Source organism: Hydractinia symbiolongicarpus, chromosome 3 (genome assembly GCF_029227915.1).
Source record: "Hydractinia symbiolongicarpus strain clone_291-10 chromosome 3, HSymV2.1, whole genome shotgun sequence".
In the NCBI taxonomy this organism is placed as follows: Eukaryota; Metazoa; Cnidaria; class Hydrozoa; order Anthoathecata; family Hydractiniidae; genus Hydractinia; species Hydractinia symbiolongicarpus.
This window is the reverse complement of record NC_079877.1, coordinates 27,117,000-27,142,915: the sequence shown is the minus strand read 5'-3', so window position 1 is coordinate 27,142,915 and position 25,916 is coordinate 27,117,000. Positions and strand designations below refer to the sequence as shown.

Genomic DNA, 25,916 nt, shown 5'->3' with positions numbered 1-25,916 from the left:
ATTAGTCTTCTTCATTTGCTTTGCTATCTTGAATACCTCATTGTGCTGGTCTTCCCTTCTTAACACATCTGCAAATCTGTTTCTCTCTGCTTCTGATTTTGCCTTATCCACTGCTGTACGAGCACGTTGCTTAGCTTCTAAGTAAATATTTTTACTACCACCTTACTTCCACTCTTTCCAAAGTTTCCTCTTTTCCTTTATACACTGGTCAACCTCATTATTCCACCACCAGGTCTGTCTATGTCTAGCTGGTCCTTTCGTCCACCCACAGGTATCATCAGAAGCTTCTAGAAGACAATTCTTCAATGTAGTCCAAGTACTTTCAACATTGTCACTATCACATTGACCATTGTGGGCTAACTGCTGAACTTTTGCACTAAATTGTCTTGCTACAATCTCTTCCTTCAGCTTCCAGACTTTTCGACAGGGCCTGTACTTTCCCTTGGCTTCTTTAACACTCTTCAAGATAATATCACAAACCAGCAACCTATGCCGGGAAACACTCTTCCCCCGATATAACTTTCACGTCCTTCACCACTTTCTTGTCTGACTTTCTAACCAGGAAGTAATCTATCTGTGTCTTACAACCACCTGACTCATATGTTATCAGCCTACTCTGTCTCTTACTGAATGATGTGTTGCAAACCACCATGTCCGTTGCCATTCCAAACTCAAGCAATCTCTCCCCTTCCTTATTTCTGCTCCCAAACCCATAGCCTCCATGCACACCTCTATAACCTTCAGATGACTTCCCAACATGGCCATTAAAGTCGCCGGCCACCATGACAAGTTCAGTGTCTCCAAACTTTGATGTGACTGCTATTAACTCATCATAAAACTTATCTTTATCTTCCTCACTGAGTCCACACTGGAGCATAAACTGACAGAAAAGTGACAATCCTATTACCTATCAAAAACTTTATCACTATAATACAACTATTAACACGCATAACATCTATTACTTCTCTGCAACGAATATGCCAACTCCTCCATATCCATCACTATTATCGATCCAAAAAAGCTTATACCTTGCCCTCCTACCTTCCACAAATCTCACTGAAGCTCCTCTCCACCTGACTTCCTGAACACAACACATATCAACAGATCTAGGTTCTAACATTTTAACTACTTCACCTGCTCTACCTCTCAGAGTACCAACATTTACACTAGCCATCCTCAACCTAGTGTTATCTACCTTGTGATGTGATAGCTGGGTAACGGTCTGACGATGCTCACACCTGACATCTGTCCTACCGTGCGCGACACCTTTACTCCTTAGAGTTCCAGCCCCGTTTACGCAGTTTGTCTGATCAACTATTCTTGCGGCTATTAATAAAGAGTTTTGGCATTGTTTTACAGCTTTACAGCGGATGCCCTTCCTAGTGCCAACCGTTCACAGACCGAACTGGGTGTTTTTTAAAGTGACACCAACACTATGTGGCATTTCATGAGACTTCCACAATCGCCCCTTTAAACTAAGGTATGGTGGAGGACGTTCAACTCCTCTCTTGTCTCTTAAAGAGACCCTTCACCTATGCTAAAGGAATTTAATTAGAAAATGTTAACATTGCTCTCTCATGAAACTAAAATCCTGCGAAACACCTTAAAGTTTAATTTACCTTTCCCAGTTATTAAAACAGCTGAGTACTGCTTTGCTTTGGTTTATCTACAAAGATAATACATCTCCCTGAAATAAACATACAGAAGAAACACATTAATTATATTTCTGTACTGTCTGTTCTCTAAACATGTTCATTCATTGATATTTGTGAACAACAACATTCGTGCAACAGTTATGTTATGGCTTGGAGAGTCCAGGTCTTTCACAATCACAAGGCATGGTGGAACAAGGCAATAAAAAAATTTAGACAATGATCAGCGCCCGAGAACGCCACGGGAACATGCAACTGGTCTGATTGGCTGCCAGAAATCCAGTGTTAGTATTTTGAAAGTTAATATAGTGTATTCTGTTAAATATGTTCAAAGTCTAAAAAACTCTGTCAGCGAAGTTTTTCTGATTTTTGTTTATGCTTCTAAATTTTGCACCAAGCTGGCAACGAACTTTTTTTGCTAAAAGGCTATGGTATGGTAAGTAATCTTAGTATGTTTACATGTTTTAGATGCCGTGAACACTTCATTTGTGCAAAACATAAAAGTGACTCCCTACAAGGTAGTATTTGGTGGGAAAGCTGCTAGACTTTAAATGGTTTTTATTCCCACCCAAACTCGGTCAAAAATCATCAATATTAAAATTCCCTACTTTGGGTAGTTTTTATCCAGCCCAAAGTTAGTCAAAAATCGTCAATATTAAAATGCCCTACTTTGGGTGGTTTTTATGCCCTACATTTTTAAAAATCAGGGTATTTTACAATGTCTTTATGTATGGCATATTATTGTGTATAACAAGAACTTTAGAAAGAATTATCACATTTAAGATTTTGAATGTAGGCAATTGTTAAACATAGATTGTTACCTGTTGTATATAGATTGTGAAATGGTACTTCCCGTAGCAATCCAGCTCACTATGATGACACCTTCGCAATATTATGCTAGGGTACTACTATAACAAAAGTAAATCAAATGTTAAGATCAGCATTGGGGCTGCCTTCTGAACGCCAATAAACCTTATTAAAAGCCATTGGATATTTGAACCAATAATGTATATGTAAAACGAAGGGCCAATTTTTTCATATGTAAATCTGGCTGCCAGTGCAGATACCAACAAAGTTTGTGCCTGAAAAAATCGAACCACAGCCAACTGCCAAAAGCTATTATGAAAGTAGCAATGCTTCTTTCGTAATGGCATTCATGTTAAAATAATTATATAAGACATCGCATAATTAAGACCAGTGAAAATTATCTCTACTCAGCGTAAGAGAAAAATAAATATTTGGGGTCAACAGTGTCAACAAAAAATTAATATATATGTCATAATTTCTGCAATTAATACCTGTATTTCACAAATACATTCATTGGTAGAAGTTGCTGACTATATTGGAAAAATCGTTCTGTTAACAGTAACATGTTCAAGTTGCACTTCAAACTGAGCCATACTTTCGTTGAGAATCTTTGCAGTGTGTTAAGTTAATTACTTCTGTTCAACAAAAACAAAGTGGTGGTCATCCTATGACAGAACTTGGCAAGAAAATTTGTATGTACTTTTGGTACAGTGCTTCAAAAGAACTATTGATCTATTGCAGACAGATTATACATGTTGACTGTTCTGAAAATTGTTTTCAGATTGTCACAGTCTGTTTGGGTTTGATGACTAATAAATTGATTAAATGGCTCACAGGAACGGAAGTAATAGAATTAGTTAAAGTATTTTGAAAAATAAATGGAATGGATAGCGTAATTGGAGCAATTGATGGATGACACATAATGATCAGTGGAAAAGAAACCCACAATAAGGCATTCATAAACAGAAAAGGTTTTTTATCGGTTGTTTTGCAAGCAGTCTGCGATCATCCAAATAAATTTACCAATGTGTTCGCATATTTTACCGGTTCAGTACATGATGTAGGAAATTTTCCTGTGTGTACCATCAGTACCTTTGATATACCTTATACTTCTTGACCAGTGGCAAAATTATCTGGCTGTCACTACCACAACTGTTTGATAAACACATGAAATAGTACTTTTGTGGGTACTGAAGTTACCGACAGCCATAACTTGACTCTGAAAGAACCACTCTATAACTTACTACTAATTAATTTTGAAGGTCCTGAACATAGTTTGAATAACAGTTTCTTTCCATTTCTTTGTTCCGCAGGATATGAAGTCATCGAGTTACCAGAATACAACATTATTTTTTTATTGTCATGAAAATAATGCATTGTCATACAAAATCTCTGTTCTCTAAAATCAAGCAGCACTTTTTAACTTTATTTATACCACATACGAGGTGCATCATTCAAGCCATATATACAGGCAACGCATAAGCTTCCAGCTCTTCCCTTCAGAAGCAAATCTTCAGGGGGGTTTATGAAGACTGCTATTTCTATTACATCACCTTGTGAAAATGCAGTTCTACTTTTTAAACTTTCCAAATGTACTAGCAGATACAAATATTTTTCTCAAAGCTTGTCGACTACATGTCAGGCTATATCTTGAATATCTTGAACCCGCTAAAAAATTACGAGTGCTATGTGAATATTTGCAAATGTGATTCACAATTAACTATTTTTTGTTTACCACAACGTTATATGTTATAGCTGCAAAGAAATGAGTTTTGTGAAACGTATTAACCACGAGTGCAAAGTTAAAACAACGTTGATATGTTGGCAGATTTTCTATATGTTGTTGGGATTAAATATATTTTTAGTTATTTTTTATTTCTCTTTCCCCTTTTAACTTTAACTTTATTCAACATGTTTTTTCTTTGGTATTACATAGGAGAACATTCGTCCGAAAGCTTTTTTAAGGTAAAGGTCACTTAACCTCTCCCATGTTCTGGTTAATTTAAGTTGCATGGGTGCGCACTCTTGCAGTATTCTCTGTGACAATGAAGGTCAGACTGACTTGTGGCGTGGTTCCAAATGGTCTTCCGTCTACCAGCTCTTCTTTCTTCAAAGCCCCTTGCCACAAGTCCTGCTTTCAGCATGCTATAGGATCTTCTTTTTCCTTTTCAGTAATCACGTATTTACAAGATTCTGTTTCCTCACCGTTATCATCTATCCAAAGAAAGACTTGATTATCTCCCAATTTTTTTAATTCTATTGACTTTGCGTTGATCACAGCTTGGTTAAGGACATGATCAAAAATATGAAGCTTCATTGTGGGCATTGAAAATTTGTGAAAAAAATGATTTTGTCATATATAGCTCACTCAATTTTTAGTTTATTCTAATAAAAATTTCCCAGATGATGGGTACTATTGTACTTTACAAGACTGCATTGGAAAGAAATTAAAAAATATCTTTCTTTACAGAATTGTGATAAAAAATTGACATTGTTAAGCTTTTATCATATTTGTGAATATCTGGATCTAATTATAGAATCTTTTTAACTAAACTATATTTTTCCATATAAATAAGAATAAGAAAAAAATAGATATATTAGGATATTGATGAAATATTGATAATTTGTTAATATTTTATAATTATTTGTTTATGTTTGACATTTCTATGTGTCTTTAATTTTATATGAGACTTGTTCTAAATGAATTATCCAAGAATGTGTAGTTTAACTTTTTTTGTTTTCAAGCAATTTCGTGATAAAAATTAACAAAATCTGAACTCTAGGCTGTTATATTTTTGTCACTTTTTTTTTTTCAAGTCAAAAATTGTAAATTGTCTAATATGATCCTGTTAGTATTATGTAACAAGGGGAAGTGATTAGAAAATCTTAAAAAGATTTTATACCACTTTTTATCATTTTCAAAGAAATCCACTTGTTAAATTTTTATCATTTTTTTTTGTTTCCTAGTTAAGTGTTAGTATCCAATTTTGTTCCTATCAATATGTTTTCTTCAAAATGTTAAAATTTTATCTTTTTTTAAAGACAGCACAAAATCTCTTTTTAACAAAACTTAAAGTAATTTCATAAATGATAAAACTTAACACTGTATGTCAATGTCCACAATTCAGCCAAAAAGAGCCTCATATTTTTCATTATGTCCTTAACCTCATCACAAGATGTCAACAAAAGCAGATTCTCTTCATTATCAAGTTTTTTCCACCAAGATATTTCCTTCCAATTAATGCTACTTAGATCATTTTTACTAACTAATTTCACATTAGTCCAATGTCTAGAGCCTCCAGTTGTTTTTGGCTATTTAGATGCTCTGCCACTACTGCCATATTTCATCATTAATTAAATCTTGTGTTACTTTTGTATTTGCAAGTTATCTGACTTTGTTATTTTCTTAATTTGGTTATCAACATTAATTTCATTTTCTTCGCCACTATTTATCTCCCTTTCTCTTGCTATTCCCTCTCCCTCTCTCTATTCTCTTGAACTCTGTCGTAATCTTCAACGACTCTCGTATTATCTCTTATCTCTTATGATCTATACCAGGTCCATCTGGAATACTAGTGTCACACCCATTATTCTCAACACTGGTTAAGTCATTGTCCACAATTCCTTCCTTTTTGCACACATTATAGATGTTCCTGTATTTTCCATTTATCATCTGTCTTCATTTTGTTTTCCTGTGATTTTTTGGGTTTGTGTATCGTGCTCCAATTGATTGTATCGCCTTCATTATTTCACATGGATGGCATCTGTAAAATGCACTTCCATGACGCACAAGAATTGAATTTCCATCCACTTCAAGAACTGGTACCAGGACCTTTCCAACCTTTTGTGTCTTTCCTGTGGTAAAGTACTTTGTCACCATTTTCATAATGAACTTCACTATATTTTCTGTCATTATGGCACGTCATTTTAGCACGTCTTTTTCTTGACAAGTTGGTTTGGTTTATATATGTATATATAATCATTGAAATTTATTGTAATTGTCTCACTGGAAGAAACAGGTTTTAAAGCTGGTAGCAAATCAGTGATAATAGATGGTAATGTTTACGTTTGCTTCAAACACAAGTTGATTTGCTGAAAAACTGCCTTGATTTTGAAGTTTGTTCTTTGCTGATACTGTCCAAGCAAGAGATGTCTCCTTGTCACATTTTGTATCATTCATTGTCTTCATCGACTCTTATAAAATTTTAGTATTTCTTTCACAACTCCATTACTAAATGGAGATTCAACTGGTGTTGTGGTTAATTCAATACCCAATTTTCATCCATTTCTGGAATGACATCATTGCAAAATTCACCACCACAATTATTGTGAAACTTTTACGGAGATCCAAAGTAAGCAATCCACATTGGAATATTCTGCATACTACCACTTCCTTCTTCTTAGTCTTGTCATGTGGAATATACTATACAATTTTCATCAGCCAAAGTTGTCAGAGGTGTGCAGTAGTGACCAGATTAATTACATTTCAACTTTATCTTGTTATTTTCTATAAAATGCTTTAAAAATTTTATTTCTAATGGAAGACATAGGAGGTTTACTTATTAAAAGGAATAACGTTTTTCACAACTTTAACCTTTAACTTTCTCTATCTCTTTTCAAATTTTAATGGAATGGTTACACATTTTTATGCTTCTACTCTTAATCCCATCTCAAAACGAAACACTGCGTTTCCAGGAGGTTCACTTTTGTCAACCTCCGTACATTTTTTGTCTCTGAAATTTGTGATAAATTCCTATCCATGCCAGTCCAGATATAAGATTCGTTATCCCAGGTTCTCTAAGAGTATACCGTGTTAGTCAGGTTTCCCAGTTTATATGGATGCCATAGATGGTTCAGATTCTTCAGTTCTTTCTTAGTCAGGATGTTCCATTGCAAAATGTTTTGTTGAATTGCAAATATGGCATTACTCTTTCCTCTGTTTTAATATTTATCTATCCATCTTCCATTTTGAAAGCCACGGCTTCCTCCTTCTCTTTCTCTATATTATAAACGATTCTTTCTTGTTTCACAGGAACAAATACCGAAGAATCTTTTATATCATCTGTATGTATTTTCTAACTTTGCTCGAGCTAGTTTTTCAAATTCTGAAGGTTAATTGGCTGCTTGTAGGAGAAAGAAAGCCTGTACACCTGTACTTATCTGTTAGTTAAATATTTTGACTTCTTTACAATGTTTTTCATATCACCACTGTTTTTTCTATATTCAACAAACCCTTTGGATGGATGATATACTCGGTTCTAGTGGTCTCATCGGTTAGAAATACTGTATCCAGTGTATTTACTCTGAATGCCATTCCTCTTACAGCTTCCTGTGCCTTGCCTTTCAATGATAAATAGGCTCTTCTTTGGTAAATGCCTACCAAACTTCCACATCATTCTTCCAGGCTGCATAATCGTCATCTTTATCAGGATTGATTGATCAAATGTGGTTAAATACCACTCATGACGAACAATATTAAGTAATTTATATACCTCTTGCACTTTTGTTGTTTGGTATAACTTCTAATATGTATTTTGACCCTCTGCTACCATTGTTAAACTTAGATTGTTAGCTGTAGATTGCGAGGTGGTTCTTCCACTATGCAATCCAGTTCACTATGATGACACCTTCATACTAAGGAATAAAATAAGTAAATCAAGTATTGAGATTAACAGCAATGGTCCATACAAGAATCCTTTATATCATGATTATTTGAGTTCCTTGGTCTTTTACTTTGGTTGAAGTTTGTTTTGTTCATCATCGATTCTTCTGACTTTTATAGTAAAGCTATTAAAGTAAGTTGGTGGTGTATATAACATATCAAAATTAGCAACTTCAAAGGACGTGAATATTAGTGATCAAAGCCCTAAAATTGAAGAGTTCACATGACTGATTGTTGTGAGAACAGCTAATAATTAATTAGCATTTAACTAAATGGCAAGCTATATACCGCATATTATTATATAATCGGTACAGAATTGAGGAAAGTTGACATATAGATTTTAGTGGCATAGAACTTTTTTTAAAAAAGGATATGGAACACAATTCTATGTATAATCACACGATGACCTATTTTTGGCGCCTCTTCTACAGTGCAAATTATATCGTAATTTCACTATGTGCAGTGCAATTACTTCTTAATTGCACTCTAGAATCTTACTGCCCTTTTTAAGGAGCACCGATAATTTAGTCGTTAGGCCGTGGAAAAATCCACGGGTTTGCCCGTCCTTTTTATACCGCATTGCGTGCGTCTCGCTACATGCGCAGCTAAGCTACCATTTTGCGTGACAGACAGACGGACAGACGTATACGGGTATTATAATATATATTTTATGATGTTATAAATTCGAACTCAACTTATTATGTTTTTTATTTTTTTCTAAATAGAACATCCTGTTATTGTTAATCATGATTATGACTCTTAGAAAAATAGTTCATTGTGTGATTAGCTTGTAATCGAACGTTTACTCGTGCAATTGGAAATAATCGAACTCGTAATTTTTTTGCTTTTTAAATTTATCCTCGTCCTCACAGACTCGGAAAATTGAAAGCGAAAAAAAATACTCGTTCGATTATTTCCTAATTGCACTCGTAAACGTGCGATTACATATACATATACGTTAAACCGTTTAATTATGTATATATTCGAATTTAGTCTGTATTTAACTTGTAACTAGTCTATATACTGTGGGACTGGGTAGGTCTGACTATAGGTCATTCTCTGTTACGAAAAATTCTGTTATATAAGGTTGCTGCTGACAAAAAACAGTGTTTCGTTTGCCATCTTTTACTTTCTTTTTTGCACTTGTTTTTTTTTTGACTTTTTGTTGTAAATATGAATTTATGTTTGAGTTCACACCAGTGTGAAAAGTATGTGTAAGCGACCATTGCAACTTTCCATCTTTGCAGCACTTGGGTATATATCCTACATATGCACCGTTGTTCCTATAAAATTGATTCAAAACATTTTGCAATTTTTTTAACCTTGTGAATAATTAAATCTGAATTTCTTTAAATGTGAATACTTATTAAATTATTGTGAAGACTTATTAACAAACTTTTTAGGGTCTAAAATACAAGTTCAACATCATTTTATACCCCAGGTTCCCTGTAAATATTATCTGACACATATTTTTAGTTCTATTTTTTATTCTCTGTCCCTCAGGGCCACTCTATTTACATGTGTAGTACAAGCAGCTGTGGCCTCATTGTTGTTGTGCGTTTCAGTGTCATTATTAAACCGGCGAAGCAAGCTTGTCCTAAATTTATATATTTCTTATTCCATTGTTGTTTCTATGTGACTGTATTTAGTTATCCCATTTGTTTGCCTTGTATGTTACATTTTGCATTTTTTTTTTATTTTTTATTTAGAATAAAAAAACATGGCTAGTAACAACTTTACTGCAGAGAGTATAAAAATGAACTTTACTCATGAAAATACAGACAAGTTTAAAGCTTACCCGCGTAAACGGCAGGAAGTGTTACGTTGGAAAGGGTGGGGTTATAGTGATTGTAAATTTGAAATTGTCAACGAACAGCAAAAACTTGCTCGTTTTAAAGGTAGCCGATACCCAGCTTTGGCAGATGAGATGTTGCCTAAGTTGGGACCTTGGTTTGAAGATCGCTGCGATGCAGATTTGTCGTTACAAAGTCCTTCTCGTGAACGAATGAATATTGAGGATTATCCGGAACCTATTGTAAATGAGGATTTTGTGAAGCTAGTTGAAGGTGTTGGTATCGCGTCTTTCGACACGGAGGACAGAGTTGTCCACGGGCATGGTCAGACGATCTTTGAAATATTCGATTTGCGTTACAATAAGTTAGCTCGCATTCCTGATATTGTGATGTGGCCACAATGTCATGACGACGTCGTCAAAATTGTAGAAGCTGCTACGAAGTTTAATGTTTGCGTGATACCGTTCGGTGGAGGAACGACTGTTTCCGGTGCCGTTGCGTGCCCCGAGAACGAAACGAGAATGATCGTGTCTCTTGACATGACTGACATGAATAAAATTTTGTGGTTTGATGAAGAAAATTTATTGGCTCATGTTGAAGCTGGTATTGTTGGCCAGGACTTGGAGAAAAAGTTGTACGAATTTGGCTTTTGCACAGGACATGAACCTGACTCGATCGAGTTCAGCACACTTGGTGGATGGGTAGCTACACGTGCGTCTGGTATGAAGAAGAATGTCTATGGGAACATTGAAGATTTGGTTGTCCGAATACGTATGGTGACGCCGCAAGGTTTGATGGAAAAAAGATGTCAGGTTCCACGTATGTCAGCAGGCCCAGATATTCACCACATGATACTTGGTTCTGAAGGAATTCTTGGTGTTGTCACAGAAGTAACTTTAAGAATTCGTCCACTACCGGAAGCGAAAACGTACGGTTCAGTCGTGTTTCCAAACTTTGAGTCCGGTGTTCATTGTTTAAGAGAAATCGCTTTGAAAAAATGTGCGCCTGCTTCGATTCGGTTAATGGACAATGAACAGTTTCTGTTCGGTCAAGCTTTAAAAGCAGGAAGCAGTCCGTTTTGGACACGAATCATGGATTATATTAAAGCGTTTTACATTACACGAATAAAAGGGTTCGATCCAAAGGAGATGTGTGTCACGACCTTACTCTTCGAAGGCTCGAAGGAGGTTACCCAGGAACAACAACAGAAAGTTTATCATATTGTGCAGAAGTATGGTGGTATACCCGCAGGAGAAACGAACGGAAAACGCGGATACACCCTGACATACGCGATAGCATATTTACGTGATTTTGGATTAGAAATGAGTTACATTGCCGAGTCATTCGAAACGTCCGTTCCTTGGGATCGTGTGCTGGATCTGTGTCGCAATGTTAAAATTGAAATCTTTCGAAAATGTAAAGATTTTGGAGTGACACGTCGTCCATTTGTAACGTGCCGCGTCACTCAAACGTACGACGCCGGCGCTTGCATATATTTCTATTTTGGGTTTTTGTATCACGGTTTACCGAACCCGTTGCATATATACGAGGAGGTTGAAAATGCGGCGAGAGAGGAAGTCTTGCGGAACGGAGGTAGCATATCCCATCACCACGGCGTAGGAAAGATTAGAAAACAGTTTCTGTCTAAAACTTTAACCGATGCGGGGATCAATGCATTAAAGGGTCTGAAGAACGCGATCGATCCGCAGAATATTTTCGGAGTAAACAATTTGTTATAATCTTTAATGGGTTCTTTAATTCGTTTTTTTGTTTTGTTTTGTTTTGTTTTGTACTACTGTATTTGTTTTATCGTTATTGTACAACTGTGGTGTTGCCGTAAACAAAGAAACTTTTGCGGACGTTTCTTTATATATAACTTGGGAGAATTTCCATAAGCTTTAAATTGGGAATTAGAGATGACAAGAATAGGACCGCGTTTTCATGAAAGTTTCTCTTTCCTCCAAGGGAAGTTTTATCTTAACCCAAAGCATATCTCTATGGCCAAAGTAAATTGCATTTTTTTTATAAGAAAATTCTTTTGTAAGAATGCGAGGCTAAGATTTACACAAATATTAAGAATATTTTATAAAAAATCGTTAGGTTGACTTTCCATAGAAAGGGAAATAAAAAGACTAATTATTATAAACTTTTTTTTCGTTTTTTCAACTGCGTATCTACACAAACCAGCAATATTAAACTTGTCGCCTTCTTTGATTACTATGCCAATATCTGTGTCTAGATCTTCTTACAAGTTTCCAATTCACTTCAGACAAATACAATACACGTGTGTGAGGATGTTCTAAGAATAATTCCTCCCTAAAAATTGACAAACTAAAGAATATTTAAGCCTATACTTTGATTATTATTATTTCGTGTAATGTGTTCATGTGGTTTTTACGATCGAAGTAAAATTTCTATTATATCCTAAGTGAATTGAAACTCAGACCGGATATTATCATGTGTATAACCTAAAGCCTCCTTATAGAAACATTATTTCAAGTTAAGTGAAACTTGAACGCAAACTTCCCCCTAAACGTATATGACACGAATGGTTATGAAAACCCACTAATTGGCCTTGACCGCGAAAGTTTCTTTAAGACTGCGTACAGTGTTCGTGTTGGTTGTATAAGTTGATTATATAGCAGATGAGTGTAATACGTATATACGGTTTACTGTGGTGTTGATTGTCCCTTTTACCCCAACGTTTGTTCTTTTTACAGCTCTTTTACATCTTCGTTTTTTTTTTTTTTGGTTAAACAAAAAATTGTCAGAAATTTACTATATATTGTCCAGGAAAAAGTCCGGAATATCAGCAATTTCTTTGATATGTCGGAGATTTCTTTCTTTTTTTTTTAAATATGTTTTTGCAGTCTATTCTATCAGTGTGGTGGACATCCTTGCTATTTGCTTCTTCTATCAAGTTGTTTTTGAGTTTTACGTATCTAATAACAGTGCGAAAAATGGTTAGCATATTTTAAATTTCGTTGTCATAAGTAGTATTTTCGCTAGTTTCTATATTACATAACACAATTTGAACTTAAGCTCTGCTAATTGTTGCTAACGCCAGCATGACTTGCTTTTTGCGATATTTTGGCGCTTTGTAGGACCTGACTGAAAATTTCCAAAAAGTTGCCGTTGCGCGAATATTTTTGTCACTGAATAATTTTTGAATTATTGTAGTCTGGAATTTATTATTACATATTATGACATATTTTCTTCTTTCGTCTCTAAATTTATCAATATTTACACTTCATATTTACCAATGTTTAGTTCAGATATGGTCATTTTATGATTTTTTAATTTTTCTAAGAGACATTATTTTACTTGCCAAAACAATATACTGAATTACGATGTGTCTTCCTTTCTTTAGCTATCTACAAAATAGGATTGGCTACAAAAGCTACCCACAACCCTGAAAATATTGTTTGGGAAATTGTCTGTTTGTTAGCTCCTCGAAATAGGCAAACAGTATTACTTGGCCAGATTATGTATCTAACTAAATAACCTAACATCCTAAGAACTAAATCCGTTGTAAACATCGCCACGTAAACTTTGACATGTTCGGAGTGCGTGCGTGTTAGATAGAAATGACGTTCGTAATTGCTTCTGTCTGAAATCTTTGAAATTTCGCCCACTTTCCAAAAAAATATGTTCAGAGTTGTAGCTTGCAAAAGTTATATTAAAACAATAAAAAAACATTTTTTAACTTATCATTCTCTTTAAAATATCTTGCAGTAGATTAATCTTTCTATCGACATCATCAGATGGCATTAGTTCGTCTCTCGTTACCAGTGCCTCGTAATTTTCTTGTACGTCCTCACCATCTAAAATTACATTATTGGTTTTTAAAGCAAATGCATGGAAAACTTTTTTCGACATAGTGTAGGATCTGACAGTTCGCAAAAGTTGCATGTTTATTTTGGATTAATTTGGCGACTTATCTGTAATCAAATTAAGCCTGGATTTAATTTGTGCGATATATAATCCTAGCGGTGTTACTTGTTGCGAGTGAAAATGGGTTTTTCTAAATCGTAAATGCAAAATTATCTGTTTGGTATTTTTTATCAAATTTGCGAATCTAAATAAATTTTCTTTTAAAGCATCGCGTCGCTTTCAAATCACCATTTTGGATTTTTAAATATGCCGGCTGACGATTAATACGCTAGCTGACAAAAAACCGGAAAAATGCGCCATTTAACCTTTGACTTCTGCAGAGTGACGACGACATGCTTTTGCTCAGAAACACAAACAAGTGACGCCGTTAATTTCTCCATGGTTGTTTATCAAACAAAAATATTTCGGGGATGAAATTTACGCGAAAGGCTGTCATTTTTGTTTTCAAAATATTTGCATATTATACGCGTGTTTGATAAAACTCGCTAGGAAATTTTAAGCATTTAGGACAAGGCAAAAGTTGATATAAGAAAAAGAAAATAATGTAGCTACTTTAACTAAGTTAAAACCTCATCCACAGTGCTTTCTAGTTTTTTTTTCACATCGGGAGGGGAAGTAGAAACTGCTCTTCGCTGGTCATATGACTCGCCGCACAAGATTTTCGTGTGTTTCTCCCCGCGCTCTGATTTGCGAGTTAGTAAAAGGTATGTGTAACAGTATGCAGCAATTTTTCTGCATTATGCAGCTCTAGTTTTTTCTTTCTGAAATCTGTTCCTGTTTATTTAGTCTCTAGACCTAAGAGGTATTAAACTTTGCGATTGAACTTAGTGTTGGTTTTCTGGGGCTACTGTATAATAAACAAACATAGCGTAGGTTCCAGGACCCAGGGAAACAATTTAGGAATTTTAATTGCTGAAATGGCACCGGTAAAATAATTTATTTTACGCACATTAGATTGGGGAAGTCAAATTAGATTTAAGTGACAAAATCTTCTTAAAGCAGGCAGAACTTTGTACATGTAGTGAACCTTACGAAATTCTTTTTTTTTTTACCAAAAGTCAAATTTTCCGTACCTTCATCTGAGGACAAGGACGAGTACAAGGCACGAATATTCTCCATCACCTCCTTTACTTCTTTTTGTAGTTGCTCTTTAGTTTTATTTTGATGTTCCTCCAACTGGACGTTTAGTTGTTGCAATTCTTCACATCGCCATTTTGAATTTTTGCTCACTTCGTTGTGCTTTTGGTCAAACACGCTTGAACTGCTTTCCACCTCAGGTTTTAACAGTGCAGATACATCTTGTATCTCTGATTTGCAGCAATCTATGGAATCTTCATCACTGAGTATTATGCGTCGTTTTCTTTTTACTTTTCCCTTGTTTTCGATACATGGTTTCGGGGAGCTTGTCGAAAGGCTTTTTAATTTCTCAATCAAGTATCCGTTTTTGTCGTTCACTTTCCGTTTGCATTCAAATTCTTCTTCACTATTATCCGAATGTATGTTATCCTCCTCTTCAAAGAACTCTGTATAATCCTTTGTTTCCGACAAATTTATAGAAGCTCGAGTTCTTTTTTCAATGCTATCAAGTTCATTCCAATCTTTCCTCACGGATTGCATCATATGCAGGAAGTTGTATATTGATAACGCATACCTCCATGATAAATCAAGTGGTGTTTCGCCGCTATCATTCGCAACGTTTATTTCTGCCCCGCGATATACAACATATTCGATTATATCGAGTAATTCCTCTCGTTTCGATAACATGTGTAATATCGTATTACCTCCCTCGTCTTTTCGATTTAAAATACATCGGCCTTGTTCTCTGTTATCTGTTTCTCGGATCATCTTTTTGATGATCGGTTTCCAAAAGTTTATTTCCTTTTTTGTAGCATTCAACAACAAGTTTGCACAAACGTGCAGAGGTGTTCTCTCGTGACCATCAGCTACTTCAATGCAATCAATGAGAACTTCTATAAGTTCTATTAAGATGTGTAGCTTTGTATTATCCTTCCACAGAGAAAGAAGCCTGTGTAGAGCGGTCTCATCTTCGTCTGATTTCATCAGAACGTCAACATTGAATGGAGGACGCAGCAATGCTTTAACAGCATCCACTTTTCCAAGTACTGCAGCCCAAAAAAATATGGGATGTCTAAAGTTTGGATTAGGATCAGGAACGTTATATTGAAGTTGGAATCCTGTGATTTGATACGCCCTAAGTGTCTGTTTAAACGTCTCAAGTGTTTGTGGAGAATTTGCATCAATCAGAGTCAGTAAAACTGGATGGTGACGACGAGGACATTCGTTGGCACAAAAACTGGAGCAGTTTACCTTATTCATGTTGTCTTAATCTTGAAAACAATCGCAGAAGAAGGCAGTACAGTCGTTACAGTTTTGTAAAAAAATCGTCGTTAATTGTCAATGCAATGGCTTCACTACAATGTATGACGTAACAAAACTAAATGCGTATAAAACTAAAAACCGTCGTATATGGTCGCAAACAGTTGGCTGCATTTTAATTGATTCGCATTTACAAAATTTACATATGTTGAAAACTGGAAAACAAGATGTTGCTAATCTTGACGTAATAGATTTAAAAATTCTGTTTATGATATTTTTTGATAAATCTTAACAGGGAGGTAGCCATCACGAGTTCGTGCAATATTGTGGATCAAGCATGCGATAATTAATGACTCTTACCGAGACCAGAATTTTATTAGTAAGATTTGTTAAATTTGCTTAATCTGAAAGTTGGAAAAGAGTCTAAAAACCGCACTTTTGTCATAATGGAAGACCGAGTGAAACTATCAAGTTGCACTGAAGGTCTTATTTACATCCTTACTTTTTTCATGTTCAACAAAACCTTATTCTTTTTCTTTCGACTGTATATTTCGAAAAAAATTTGTTTAACTTTGCAGTACATTACTAATATTTGTGATGTAAAATATAAGTTCAAGTTTCGCAGAATCCAAACAATAGATACCGCAAAGACATTATGCCTTGAAAGATGTATTTTCACATCTGTTGTGTTACTTCATCGCGTAGTAGCCAACGTTTTTATAGCTGTACCCCGCCTAACCAATGATTGCACGCAGCTTTATTTCAGACCTCGGCGCAAAGTTATTCAATAACTTCAAGCTAAGAGTCGAAAAAAATGCACAAATAATGATGCAGGAAATATATATGACGGTGAATTTCTCATGGATTTTTCCACAGGCTGACGACTAGTTTTCAAAATAGTACCCGCATTTTGTCCTGTTCCTTTTTTTCGAGCCCCATCTCAGTAACTTAATTACTTCGCGTTAACAGGGGGACGAAATGTAAAAAATAGCAATGCAGAAAATATGCACAACGGACGAAGATCTAAGGACCAGCGAACCCGTGTATTTTTCTACAGGCTATCGACTATTTTATTACGAAACGACAGTAGAAGACAAAAAGCTGTACGTTTGTTTATCTCTATTGTAAACCAAATGAACCCATAAATTGTTCATGGGCTGCTGATATTAGTGACAAAAAAATGCGTGAGTGATTACGCTTTTATAAGCAGCCGAGGTCAAATTTTGCTAGCGTTTATAAAATTTTAATGCTACCATACCAGGTCTTATTTAGACATCCATATGCCCACTGGCTATGAAGACATCCATACGCCCTCATGCTATGAAGACATCCATACGCCCTCGTGCTATGAAGACACCCATACGCCCACTGGCTATGAAGACATCAATACGCCCACTGGCTATGATGTTTAATTTCTTAAACAACACCTGCCGCCAAAGGATAATTTAAGAACGTGAATGAGATATGCACATATGTACATCCAAATTTAACATTAAAAAGTTTTCAATTTTTTTGTGCGTTTCCTAAAAAAAACCTGAATCCAATAAATAATTACTAGCACCAGAATTATTGGAAGACAAGTTGTGTAATATTTATTCTTATAGAAATTATTAAATAAAAAGAAAGAAAGAAAGAAAGAAAGAGTTCGTATGATTAAGGCAGCCATTTCGAAGCAGATTTGCTTACTTTCCCGCCATCTTCTGTAGCGTGTCATTTTTTTATTGCGAAACTTTTCGTAAGCCAAAAATAATGCGCCGGATGTATTACGTGAATTTCCATAGGCTTATAACAAGTCTTATTGACTTGAATACCAGAAAATTCAATAATATTCACGTATTTTAAACTTAACACATTATTTATTTACATTTTTTGTTAGCAAACTGTATTTATTTCTCTTAAACAAAGTGCCAATCTCGGTAACAACTTTCAGCCCACGCTTTTTTATAATAAGGTCTTAATTTTTTATAACTATTCTATAAACAAAGTGTCTTTTTTACGACATGATTTTAATATTTTAGGTTACTCTTAATGACCTCCATAAAAATTATAAAATAGCTCTAAGTCTATTGACCTATTCTTAAATATTGTTCATATTATATTCGAAGGTTAGCATAAATGCATAAAAATAAATATACCGCCATTAAAATGTTATGCACAGAGAGAAAAAAGTTATGGAAATGACCTAAAGTTGTTTTTCGTATTGGGGAAGAACAAGGTTTTATTTATAACCGTTGAAGAGATCTCTCAGATGTTAGGTCTATAATTTTGTTGTTTTTTTGTAGGAAATTTGATAGCTATAGCATCGTTTCGAATTTCTTTTTGTTACATTTAAAATAATAGTTTTTTTGATCAGCTTATACAGAAACATGTCCGGAATTTTAACATATGCCATATTTAACTTTTTATTTACATTGGAAAAGTTACTGTTTGCCAACTTCTCAATTGCTCGATTGCTCAATTGACTAAAGTGCTCTTAAAGGCGTGGTTTACACCAGCGAGATAAGTATTCGAATTTTTTTGTTAAAAGGAGTCTCCAACGGTATTTTTCTCTAACTTAACCTCTCATTTTTTTTGAAGTTTATAATAGGTCCTTAAGCGGTTACTTTAAAAAATTACAGATGGAACGAATTCAAACACCAGTGAGAGGTTTTGCATTTCACTAAAATGAATGGTAGCTACTTAAGAGTAACAAAATATTGAGGAAGAGCAAGACTGAGTATGCTCAGAGAATTTAATACTAGTAGATTTTGTGCATCATCATTTTTCATTATTATATAATCGGTAGATTATAAAGATCAGCATTTTATTCCTGTACAAAGAAAATAAAAAGTATTAATGACGTCTTCCTTCTGAGCAAACCGTATGTTATTGAGAAAATGGAAATTTATTTTTATCCGTAAAATATCGGATTATCGAATTAAATAACTTTAGAAAGGTTTTTTTAGCGCAGGTTTTCCGTTTTATAGTTATTGTTGTTGCGTCATTGTTCTTGTCGTCGACGTTATCGTTATGTAGTTGTCGTTGTTTCTCATGTATTCGTCGTCGCCGCCGTTGTGCTGTCGTTATCGTTGTACTTCTGTTGTTTTTCTTCATTTATTTGCCGTCTTCGTTGTGCTGTATTTGTTGTCGTCTTTCATTTGCCGCCAACGTCGTGTATTGATGTCTTGTGTTTTGCGTTTTTGTTGATGCCGTCGTTCTTGGTCGTCGCCGTTGTTATCGTAGCAGTTTTATTATTTTTACTACGACAACAAAATCATTCTGTTTAAAGTTTTTTCTCATCGCCGTCAGGTCTGTTTTTCTATATTTGCTGTTTTCATGCTCGTTCAAGAATAGCATCTAATTCATCTTGTTGAGTTGACTGGCGCCATCTCAAAGATGAAGCTTATTTTCACATTTTTCTCACTTCTCATATAACTAGCTAATCTTGACTAAACAACAGGTTTTTAACCTTGATCCATATGTCGTGTCGAATAAAATGTATTCAATATAGCATCTCTTTGCTTCTATTTGTTAATTTAATAGGTGGAGTGAGTAATGAACAGTTTTTAATGGAAAAAAATTACACCTTTTAAGTGCAGAAAACAAGTTGAGCTGGGTAAAAAGCAGCGTATTTTTATGCAAAATGGATATTCAAGAATTCTTTATCTTGTTCATGTGCAGTAAGTTGTTTATTTATTGACTTATTTGTTTATTCTTGTATTTTGTGTTATTTATTTTTCACTACTGTGCGGTTCTCATGGAGACGCAAGTCTATACGAAATTTTTATCCTAACCTATAGCGTCCCAGTAGAATGAATATAACAATAAACTAAGCTCCCCAATGCTTTTGGATTGATAAGGAGAGAAGGAATGAAACGAAACGACGAAAAAAAATAATCTTAGTCAACTTAAAATAAATACAACATTTATTTTTAGCCCACTTGGTTAGCTGTCTAACCCGACTTGAACTTTGCAATGAAGTACCAAAGTTTTTCCCAAATTTCTGCGAATATCCGTTGGCTGTGAAACATTGTGCAAATTTGTGCGACCAAACGTCAAAAGGTGGGTGGACCTTTTGTATTATAAATGAAGTGTGAATTGTATAATGTTTCGGCCGAAAATTTCCGCTATTTGGATTGTTTATTTACCGCCTTTTTTATATTACGCCCAACATCTATTAACCGCCCTATCTAGTAAGTGCCTTGTTGATTACAGCTCAAAGTATCATATCTTTTCCCACAGTACATAAGTTATAATTGCTAATTCAACTCAATTTTAACGGGGTTTAAAACGATTGAGCAATCTGTGTTCCTGCATCCCCTGTTTGGGTTTCCTACCCACACAGGGGATGCAGGGGTTTGGTAAGTTTTTATAGACTGCAATGCTTCCAATAAACGTCAATCTTCTTTTTGACACCTCCTTCGAAAAAACGCACTCTGCTTTCAACAACTTGCTTTTAATAGCCGCCGTCTTTCCAATACTTCCCTCCCTTTCGAGGAGCGTTTATTTAAAACAGAATACAAATTCAATTCATGCAAATTCCAACACAATTGTTGAATAAGGAACTTCATAAAAATCAATTTAAAATACCCGAAGATCATATGATCAATGCGGCACAATTATTGATTAACGATGACGATATTGATGATGATGTAGATAAAATGTGAAAGTATATTTTCGATTGACATGAAAAAAATAAATTATAAAAGTTTGTAAAATGCCCCCGTCTTTCAAACTCCTTGAATAGACTCCTCTAAGAATCGACAATTTGATAAACGCCGGGGCGTATATTCTAAGCGTTGCAGTATTCCCAATGGCTTTAATATTCAAAACGAAGGAAAACAGAATTTAACCTCAAAATATTTTTTTCTGCAGGAATGGAATGAAAAAAAATCAAAGGAATGTTTTGTTAAGGCATGGAATATGAATATTGCTTAATTAATAGTTAATATCAGAAATAATTCACTACTAAAAAAACTGCAGATTGTTTTCATAGTCACGTGACATCACAGACATCGTATAGCATTTACCTAACCGTTGTCAATTTTATAATTAAAACAGAAAAAAATTTTTTTTTTCTAATTGCATCTATGGATTTGACTGTATTTTGTGTTTGTACTTCGAAATCAAAAGAGATGTTCAAGTGCGCATGTGCGCAAATAAAATTTAAACACGTGATATCAAAATACTTCAAAAAGCGTACAAAGAGACCTGGGAACAAAGTCGGGTTGTTGCAGTATAATAACAAGAAAAAAACAAGTCAATATACCAAAACATATTACGTTTCGCGCAGCAACCCTGGAAGCAAGGTAGTTATAAAATGTCATTATTTTTGTGATAGTTAAAGCGGAGGGAATTTTTTGTTTTTTGTTTTTCCTTTTAAAGAATGTATCTACAAGAAACTATTTTTCTTTTTGGCCATATTAGACCCACTCACTTTGAACTTAGCTATGTTCACCTCTGACTTAGTTGCTAGCATTTTTACCCATACCGTTTTTAACACAGCGGTTATTATCCGATATAAACCCAGTCGACTTTTAAAGAGAGCAACAATGTATATTAAGATTAACAAGATCTGACAAGCAACAATGATTTCATTTAATATTCACAATTACATTCCCTTCACCCATCCTGTGCCAAAATGTAGTTAGCGCCAGAACTTCCTTTAGAATGAATGGAGAGTCCTGATAAGAATAACTCAGACGAACGTAATTAGAGACTGAATTAGAAACAATAATAAATTAGATCTTTTAAATCTTTAACTTGAATCAAGTAAGGAATTGGATTCAATACTCCAAGATTTATTAACCAAACTGTATGCTCCATCTTCATTTAAGGGGAGGCGAACAAGAAACTATTTTGTGGCAGCCAGAAAATAAATTTTAAGCGAGAGAAAAATATTTATAGATTTCTAAATCCTAAAATCTTCTAAGATAACTACTATACCAAATAAAAAACTATATTTCACAACTAACTACTCATATATCTTTCTAACAACATTTTTACAGAGACTCCATGGCTGCATGGGGTGAAAATAAGTAGGTTTTTAATGTACTTTTTAGTAAACATCAAAAATAACATCTTTTACTTGAAATACCCAAGAATATTTTACGTACTATAGTAGTACCAGCTTTTTATAACTTTCATTTAAACTTCTCTGAACTAACGAAATATCTGTTATAACCAACAACAATATTTTTTCATGTTTTGAGTCCCTTTTCTACAACAAACTACCAACTTCGAACGATAAAGTTTGTTATCGTGAGATGGCGCAAAATTTGAACAAATATACAGACCGGAAACCTTCAATCACAAATCGAACGTGCAATATGGTGGCTTCATCTTTCTTCCTTGGTTTTTTAATTTATTTTTCAATTATTTTGCACAAATTTAGCCCTTCTAGAGAAAATAAAGCCTTTCAATGAATCATAAAAAAACTTTTAGCTAATGAACAACAAGCTGCTCGTTGCTTTCTAAAAGCACAATAAAGTTTATCAGCTAACAAGGTACTAGAAATTTCACCAATTTATCAATGAAATCAAGCGATTAATATATATTTCATGCTTTTCCTCAATACAGTTACGCAAGAAACATGCAGTTCCTTTGGTTTTAAAGGTTGGCAATAGTTTTAAACAAGAAACCCACAAACTGTATACGTGTATTTAAATTATACGTAGTATTACGACCTTTAAAAAGTCGTGGTCACACCAGCTTAACTATAACTTCCGATTAACAATAATAACCTTTTAAAGAGTGCGTTAACGATTGCAAGAAAAAATACCAATCGCGAGAAAGTAGCCATAAACTGCATTGAGTCGTAAAGGGTTGATAAAGTCCGAAGTTTGCGGAGGAACGCCGGCCATAACAAGACTGGGATATCTCCCAGTAATAAAATTTATCAATTTATTACAATTTGCAAGATAATTAGCTATTCTACCAATTAAGGTAATTTTTCTACCTTCCAGATAGCAGCCTCCTACATTGTGGTAGGGAGCCCAGCATATATTTGAAACGCAGACGTCACAGGAGAATTGTAGGAGGGAGAGCAGGTATCGAAGGACAGTGGCCGTGGCATGTCAGCTTGCGTATGAACGACTACCACGAATGCGGCGCCACGATTTTGTCTAAGCATCTCTTAATAACAGCCGCCCATTGTTTTGGTACGTATATTGTTTTTGTATTGTAATGTGTTCGATCTTATTAAAACGTGGTATCTTTTCAGGGACTATCAGTACTTTTTTTGATTTCATTACTCTTTTTAAGTGGCGAAGCAGGGCGAACGAAATTAAATTTTAAATCCTATAATGATGAGACTATTCGTAATTTCCAATTATTTCTTATTCTAAAGTCTAGAGGACATTTTAAGTTTTTAAAGTCTTTAACTCTCTCAGCAACCATCACGTGATTATTTATCTATATTATAATGCCCGTATCCGTCCGTCCGTCTGTCCGTCCGTCCGTCCGTCTGTCTGTCACGCAAAATGGTAGCTTAGCTGCAACGGGCGAACCCGTGGATTTATCCACGGGTTAACGACTAGTACTGAAGTAAAATAATAAAAACTCAATTGAAGTTTTTTGGTTTTTATAAAATCACGACCATTGTTGTCGAGATGTTGCAAGAGCACGTTTTTTTGCAGTGTGATGAGATTTGTAATTATGTATAAGTGCTGTTCAGCCAACCTCGTCCCCAGGACATCTTGTATCTTTTATGACATCGGGACGGAGAAAAGAGACAACAGGCGCTGTAAACGAGGTTGATGTTCTGGAATCTTCTTGCGTCAAAAAAGCTCGTCTTCTTTTACCATAGATAGTCTAGTCATTTAAGGGACACGTTTTTCATAGAATAGCAAATTTGGGGTTGGGTTTGTTTATCCTCATTTTTGCTTGAATCAATAGTATAACCCAGATGTTTATATGAGAAGTTGTCTGTCCTTCTGTCGTAAATACTTATTGCATATCGGTCTTTTGTGCAATTTACCTGTTAGAATAAAGTAACGAAAATACTCTATGGAGGCCTGATATATAGCTGCGATGCAACCATTTTGAAAAGATTACGGCTGCTATTTAACCTTCTTTTTTATTTCAGATGATAATTACACCAGCACAGAACCAAGTAATTTTTCTATCGTAGCCGGTGCTTTCAAAAAATCAGTTTTAGGAGTAAAACAGCAGCTGCTTAACATCAGGAAAATCATGAGACACAGAGGTTATAAAGTGGATTTTTACCCTAGGGCGGACCTAAATTTTGTGGTGGCAACTGATGATGTAGGTATGTATTGTTCAAAGTTGTTGTTATGCATTCTCGTTCCCAGAGCTCTTTGTGATTAAAACCTCGAAAGTAGCTCTGCTTTTAAGGTTTATCTCGAAGATTTCTGGGGTCGAGAATAGTTGTGACGTTATAATCTTTATATTAAGGTCATATAATTTTATTGTTTTTTAATGAAATAAAAAAAACTGTTTGATAGGGACTAAAAAAAAATTCTGATTATTTCTTAGCCATTATCGAGACAGATGAGTCAATAACGCTACAGGATGATAACAAAGATGCTATATGTCTTCCTGACGAGCACAATCTTATCCCAGACAATTACAGCTGCTTTATTGTCGGGTGGGGACTGCGTAAATTTTTAAATACTAAGCGCATCCCTAACAAATTATATCCAGAAGAATTGAATTACGCCGAAATTACGACAGTTTCGACAAGCATATGCAATCAAGAAGTTTCGTTTAATAATACTATAAATAGCACAATGACGATATGTGCAGGTGATTCGAATGCCACAACAAGTCCTTGTAACAAAGACAGTGGAGGTAGCCTCGCTTGTAAAAAAAATGGTAATTTTATACGTAATTTCTACCGTATTCCCTGCAATAAATGCCGCCCATCAATAAAATCAAATCTCTAATAACTCACCTCTTTAATAAATGCATTCTCCTGACGAAAGACCTCTCTGATAAACGCCTTTCTCTATTAAACGCCATCATCTAATAACTGCCCTCGGTAGCATATGCCTCTCTCCAATAACCGCCTTTGCTAACAAACGCCTTCCTATTATATAACCCCCCTTCATTAAACGCGTCTCCAATACAATCCTTCCTCTGCTTAGCGCCGCCTGCCAATAAACAATGAAGAAATAACTAAACTAACCATAACGAAATCCATTGGTTACCATTCTTACACAGCTTGCTTATTTAGCTTCATCCATATTATAATACCCGTATATGTTTGTTTGTCACGTATAATGGTACCGCAAGTAGCGAGACCCACGCAATGCTGTACAAAAGGACGGCAAACCCGTGGATTTTTTCACAGGCCTCTGACTAGTAATGTATATTTCTTCTTAATTCTGCTTAGGTGTATGGTATATAAATGGTATAATATCCAGCGGTTTCAAATGTGGGGGACCTGATGCGTACAGTTTGTATACGAACGTAAGAAATTATAAGAGATGGATGCTAGAAACACTTTTCAATGACACATCTTCGACATCTGGTAATGACACATCTTCGACATCTGGTAGCGTAGTGAATTGTTATCATATGTACGTTAGTTTTAGTTTTGTTATTTTCAAATTATTTGACAATCTATTTTAGAAAAAAAATATGTAAAAAGAAAGTTCTTTTTCTTGCTCTAACCTTGAAGAAAAGCTGTGAGGAGCTTTTCAATAGCCCAGATTTACATTTATTTGTAAGTTTTTTAAAATTTTTTCTGTTAAAAATGCAATAAGTACAGATGTAGCGTCTGCTAGAGTTCACAAGAATAAAAACGATTACTTTTGTAAGTTGTCATGC

At 34.8% G+C, this 25,916-nt stretch overlaps 2 protein-coding genes across 2 annotated transcripts; both read left to right on the top strand.

The window, feature by feature from the left end:
* The first annotated feature begins 9,782 nt into the window (after nucleotides 1-9,782).
* LOC130636569 (alkyldihydroxyacetonephosphate synthase, peroxisomal-like) lies at nucleotides 9,783-13,259 on the top strand. Its single transcript, XM_057446328.1, has one exon. It carries the CDS (start codon nucleotides 9,842-9,844, stop codon nucleotides 11,651-11,653), a length of 1,812 nt encoding a protein of 603 aa, XP_057302311.1. The 5' UTR covers nucleotides 9,783-9,841; the 3' UTR covers nucleotides 11,654-13,259.
* A 6,186-nt stretch (nucleotides 13,260-19,445) lies between these two features.
* LOC130636568 (chymotrypsin-like elastase family member 2A) lies at nucleotides 19,446-25,757 on the top strand. The gene is made up of 6 exons (XM_057446327.1): nucleotides 19,446-19,804; nucleotides 20,061-20,186; nucleotides 23,090-23,284; nucleotides 24,211-24,393; nucleotides 24,621-24,959; nucleotides 25,480-25,757. Exons 1-6 carry the CDS (start codon nucleotides 19,768-19,770, stop codon nucleotides 25,716-25,718), a joined length of 1,119 nt encoding a protein of 372 aa, XP_057302310.1. The 5' UTR covers nucleotides 19,446-19,767; the 3' UTR covers nucleotides 25,719-25,757.
* Nucleotides 25,758-25,916: the final 159 nt, after the last annotated feature.